At 32.8% G+C, this 6000-nt stretch overlaps 1 protein-coding gene and 1 long non-coding RNA gene across 2 annotated transcripts in view; one reads left to right on the top strand and one right to left on the bottom strand.

Moving 5' to 3' along the window:
• The first annotated feature begins 295 nt into the window (after nt 1-295).
• Nucleotides 296-892, top strand: LOC123671401. The gene is made up of 2 exons (XR_006746092.1): nt 296-751; nt 850-892. It is a non-coding gene; the product is annotated as an uncharacterized LOC123671401 (long non-coding RNA).
• Nucleotides 893-2196: 1304 nt separating this feature from the next.
• LOC123671400 (cartilage oligomeric matrix protein) overlaps nt 2197-6000 on the bottom strand; it is a 56550-nt gene continuing 52746 nt past the window's right edge. Inside the window, exons 13-15 of the mRNA XM_045605236.1 lie at nt 3849-4164; nt 2681-3102; nt 2197-2476 (exon numbers count right to left, since the gene is read on the bottom strand). Coding sequence (XP_045461192.1) covers nt 2349-2476; nt 2681-3102; nt 3849-4164 — 866 coding nt within the window. The 3' untranslated portion in view covers nt 2197-2348. The remainder of the gene's footprint in view (nt 2477-2680; nt 3103-3848; nt 4165-6000) is intronic.

Here is a 6000-nt window from a genome sequence, read left to right as displayed (position 1 = left end):
GCACTGTTTTCAGAACTGTTATGAACTCATTACGATACTGAAATAGAAAAAATAACTTCTTTGCTTGTCATATAAAACTTGGTTAGGTTAGGATAATATAAACGTTGTCATGAACATATGGAGGATTCTAAAAAATTTGCAAGAACCACAAATTTCACTGCAAGAGAAGAAAATGTGTTGTTAAGTTTGGTGAGGAAATATTATAAGGAATTAATCGAAACTAAGAAAACAGATAAAAACACTAAAAAAATAAAAGATGATTCCACTTTGTGTTTGTGAAATGATTTGAGCGTTCTCTATACGTCTGTCTCAATCTCGGATTTTGTATGTTATCAATCAGCTCCAAAAAATCTTCATCATCAGTTAATTCTCCCAAAAAATCCATTTTATATAATATATAAATATGAATAACTTATGATTAATATACCAATAATGTCAAAAAAATATATAAATGTCAATAAAATGAAGCATCAAGCTTTAAACAGTCAACATCGATGAGTAGACAGTCAACTGAACTGGCTTTGAACCGACAAGGTATCAGCGTTCAACTGATCTTGGTTCTGAACTGTAGATTAATAGTGAACGAGGTTGGTACAACGCTTAGAACATTAATAAGATTCTAAGGTACAACGTAATTTTGTCATTGAACCACAGTCAACGTTGAACTGTTGGTGAACTTGGAATGTACAATTGGCCCTAAATAATACAGAGATCAGCGATGATGTGGCAACAAAATGAACTGAATGTGTAGGTACGTGTAACATAATAAGAATTATAAATGATAAGCGATTGGCAAACATTCAATCATAATTTCATTTGTTAATAATGTCGACTATATTTTTTTCACAGATTTACCTACCCTTCTCAAAAAATGTTTTTCAATTAGGCACAACAAAAAAATAGGAGAGCACTGAGGTGAGAACATGATATTTCGGGTGCTCGTTCAAGAAGAACGAGCGAGAAGAAGAGGTCCCTTATTTCAGTTAAAATTGTTAGCAATATGAACTCAAAGTTGACGTTATGCTAAGTTGTAAAAGTTGATTGAGTCTACTTGAAGAAGGTAATGTAATATTAATATAAAAAATTAACAACATTGTGTCCTTTTTCTTTTACAATATTATATATCTTTATGATAATTCGGTTTTTTGTGTTTTGGCAGACATTGTAGCATTAGTATTGTCAATTTCTGGTACTTATATACAGGGTGTTCAGTTTTAATCGTTAAAAATTTAATAGGATATTCTCCTGGTTCGGAAAAATGTATACCTATTATATACCTCTATCTCGATCCTTAAGAGAGATACAGGGTATTGAAGTTCACAAGAAAAAATTCTTTTTAATGCAATAGCTTCCATAAAAAGGCTTGAATTCAAACGAAATTTTGCATGCCTACCCTACTTCCTAAGGGCTATTTTATGAATATATTTTCGATTTTCAGGGAACACCAGTGGCGTGCAATTGGGTCACATCTCAAGTATTCCGGAGAAAAAAGTATACCGCGCTGTTTTTTTGAAGAAATGAATGAAGCAATATCGAACTGCTTGTTCAATTTGGAGTATAATTTGCTTTCACAGAACAAAATTTGAAATTCCAAATCCAGAGATGATTAGTTCTTTCGAAAGACGTGCTAACTTGAAATTGGCTACAAATTTATAATTTAGTCAGCCACGAATTGAATTCGGTACGTAATATCTCGGAGAGATATCTCGAAACAATAGATTTGATTGTTTGTTTGACAGATACGTTCACTTAATGCAAAAGTTATCCCGATATCCGAGATATTACCGAATTCAATTCGTGATTGACTAAATTATTCATTTGTAGCCAATTTCGAGTTAGTACGATACTCCAAATTGAACAAGCAGGTGTTACCCGAAAATCGAAAATATCTTCATAAAATACTAAAATAGCCCTTAGGAAGTAGGGTAGGCATGCAAAATTCCTTTTGAATTCAAGCCTTTTTATGGAAGCTATTGCATAAAAATGATTTTTTTCTTGTAAACTCTCTTAGGGATCGAAATAGAGCTATATAATAAACATTTTTCCGAATCAGGACAACGAGGAGAATATCCCATTAAAATTTTAACGATTAAAACTGATACACCCTGTATTCTAAGTTCCTACCAATAGGTGTGGAACTATGCTTCCACGTCCTTGACTTATGGGATATTATCTAGACAAATTTAATTAGCGAAATTTTGTTGATTATATAAAATTTATTGTTTTTATTTCTGTACAATCATTATTTAGAGATCCTGAGTCTCAAATTCTTTTCATATTAGTAAATACATATTTGGTTGAAAATTTTGATTCAATGAATTTTTAACGAAATTAATGACAACTTTTTCTTATACAGTTTTCTCATAATGAGATTTGCTGGGTCTTGATATTCGAAGAGTTTTAGCTGAAGTATCTATTTGGACTTTTTTCTTCAAATTCGCTGGAAGAGTTCTCCATATTGCCTCTGGAACTTGTTCTATAACGAAGAGAAACATTTCAATATCAATAGATAGTTTATAGATAAACTCTCAAATACAGATTATTCATCTTCATTCGTTCTCAATTTAATATGTTATATTTTATTTAATAATAGTATTAATTCCTTTCAATTGAAATTTGAGTCATTGAAATTAATGGATATAATTCTCAATTTATCAGGTTTGACTGTGGTACCACTTACCATTACATCTATAAACTAGATCAGACCATATTATCATTTCTTGCGAAAAACAGAACACACCAAGTCTTCCTCCTTGTAACGTACTATCAAAAATATTACCAGAATCTGTGATGAGTTTGTCCCCCTCATATATTCTAAGTCTTATAAGACCAATTTTAGGCCTATGAAGTAATAACCACCGATAAGATGTCTTAGATTTCCATCCAACATTCTTTGGATCTTTCCACAGTAAAGTGACTTCATCTTCGGTGTTTCCAGTTTGCCAAAGAGCGTTCCTCAGCATTTCCCCAGGTCCTGTTGCTGAATTAATGAGCTTCAGCTGAATTCCTGGTTCTGCAAATGCTCTAAAAGGTCCAGTTTCCCAGTAGGCTTGACCATCTTTTTTCCACATGACCGCATAAAATTGTTTGTTGTTGAGGTAACTGGAAAAATACAATGATACAAGCTTGAATTTAATTCGCAGACATCAGAACTAAGATAATTAATCTAACGTTGAGATCAGGGCCGTAGGTGAGAGCTTTTCCGAGGGGATGGGAGAAACCAATTCTAGAGCCGAAACCAATTGGAGAAAAATCTGGTGATCAATATGGGGCTAGGAGATTAACTATGAAAATATATTATTTACATGTTCAAAAAACGTAGGTTGGAACATGCTTCGGTTGAAACCAAATGCCCCCAAAATTGAAGTTGGTACTGTTGAAAGAATTCGATATTGTAACAGCCCCAGATATTTGACAGCGTCCAGGTTGCTATCGACAAAAAATAACTATCATAGTCTCCTCAAATACATATCCAAACACGGATGGATTGTCTTTCCTATTCAGAGAAAACAACGTCCCATCAGTACGGTTTAAAAATAATTATTTTCATTTTGATGTTGTAACTTTAATGTTTAGAGATGTGACAATCGAATAGATTGCAAATCTTTAGTTATATAAAAGCATGTCGAAGCTAAGAAGGAATGAGAAGGAAAACATACTTGCAGATTGAATTCTTAATATTCATCGCGTATAATGATGTTATATTTTCTGCTGGTCGACTGGCCGACCGGCGCATTATTCACAAAAATTGGATTGGATCCTGAATGTTTCTCTTGATTACTCTTGGAATTTCTAAATATTTATTTCCATTGGCGCTAAGAACAAAATTGAAAACGATGACAACTTACCTGAATATGAATCCTGCATAATCGTCATCAATGTCAGAGGCTACATGGAAAGTTCCTTCGAAATCAACTCCATAGAATGTATCATAACCTATGGCTAATCCAGGATCACTGTTCATGGTTTGTAGAATTTCTGCACCGTGATTAACGATGACCCAATTTGGATCAACTTGGGCTTTGCCTTGAGGGTCTAGTATCACTTCTGAATATTTGCTGAAATCAGTCTGATGGATCAAGGAATTGTTTGGACAGTTATCCAAATCATTGGTGACCGTATCGTTATCCCAATCTTTTTCGCAAGCATCTCCAATATGGTTTCCTGAAATTATTAATTTTCATGATATAAACCGATATAAACCATAAACTCGATATAAACCATGATTAAACCATCATGATATAAACCATGAATAGCAAATAATGTGAGCTAGGATATCATTGTCCTACCGCGAGCTCGCTTTTTTTTTAGAACATCCGATATAAAGTCATAGTCAATTCTGAGTTGGGATAAACAAAACGTAAGGGTGAAATATCCTCAACAATTAACGATTCGCCAATCAAAGTGTTCAGGTAGCAGGAACTTTTGGTGCCCATTTTTCTAATGTGACACATACGGTATTGAACGGTGTCATTGAGAAGTATCTCCGATAGTTTCTTTGTTACATATACAGGGTGGCCACTTTTTTAATGGGATTGTATTGGTAACTTTTAAACCATAACAGTTAGAAGGTCGGTCAAATGGAGAAAAAGTTGCATGCATAGAAGCATTATCAAGCAGTTCAAACAAATCCAGATTATCAGGGCCGGTTATTGAGATATCATAAGAAAAGTAAATTCTGTCATTTTGATTTTTCTTTTTTTCCCACTTTATTTCAAATATTATCAAAAAATGTAACAGGAATTTTTTATTCGACAGTAAATTGTTCTCAATTTGACGTAATCAGATTTCGTATCCAACGTTTCGTGCTCTCTGGGCAACCCTCAACCTCATTTTTTTCAATACGGACCTGTATATTTTATGACACTTTTTGAAATAACTTTTAACTCTGAATTCAACGATATATCATACAATGTCATTCAAAGTTGATTTTCAGGTGATTTTGACCCTTATCCAAATTTCTTTGGGTCGGATCTGTATTACATTTAGGTACCTTTAGTTTAATTAACAACATGTAATATATTTCGATGAGAAAATCATCTTACTCATCTTGAACTAAATGGAACATATCAAAATCAAATCAAGAAACAAATAATAATTATTTACATATTTCAATTCATAATAATTAAACGAATTATCATTTAATGAAAGAAAAATCGAATGATTATTCGAAACTAGATGAATATGAATGAAGTAAGTGTTCGAAATGTCCACCATTTTGTAAAATGCACTTAACGGTTCTGGAACCCATACTTCTTATACATTTGCTTATTTCGTCTTCTTGAGTACCTTCCAATACATTCTCAATCTCGCAAGAAATCACTATTGTTGGATTTGTCATTTGTTCCGTTGAAACAAATTACAGAATCGAACTTTATTTTGATATCATTGCGATATAAGTTTTACAAGGCTTGGTATTTAAATTAAAAATCATTGTATTCGCGTCTCTTGACTATTTTATTAACAGCAGTTTTTGATAAATTGCATTCACTACAGATCCGACCCAAAGAAAATTGGATAAGGGTCAAAATCACCTGAAAATCAACTTTGAATGACATTATATGATATATCGTTGAATTCAGCGTTAAAAGTTATTTCAAAAAGTGTCATAAAATATAACAGGTTCGTATTGAAAAAAATGAGGTTGAGGGTGGCCCAGAGAGCACGAAACGTTGGATACGAAATCTGATTACGTCAAATTGAGAAAAATTAACTGTCGAATAAAAAATTCCTGTTACATTTTTTGATAATATTTGAAATAAAGTGGGAAAAGAAGAAAAATCAAAATGACAGAATTTACTTTTCTTATGATATCTCAATAACCGGCCCTGATAATCTGGATTTGTTTGAACTGCTTGATAATGCTTCTATGCATTCAATTTTTTCTCCATTTGACCGACCTTCTAACTCTTATGGTTTGAAAGTTACCAATACAATCCCATTGAAAAAGTGGCCAGCCTGTATAGATTCTGGTGGAATAGTCGATATATGAAGAAAATG

The sequence above is a fragment of the Harmonia axyridis genome, chromosome 1, assembly GCF_914767665.1.
Source record: "Harmonia axyridis chromosome 1, icHarAxyr1.1, whole genome shotgun sequence".
Taxonomy (NCBI): Eukaryota; Metazoa; Arthropoda; class Insecta; order Coleoptera; family Coccinellidae; genus Harmonia; species Harmonia axyridis.
Note: the sequence above shows the minus strand (reverse complement) of the source record. Positions and strands in the feature narration are given on the sequence as shown.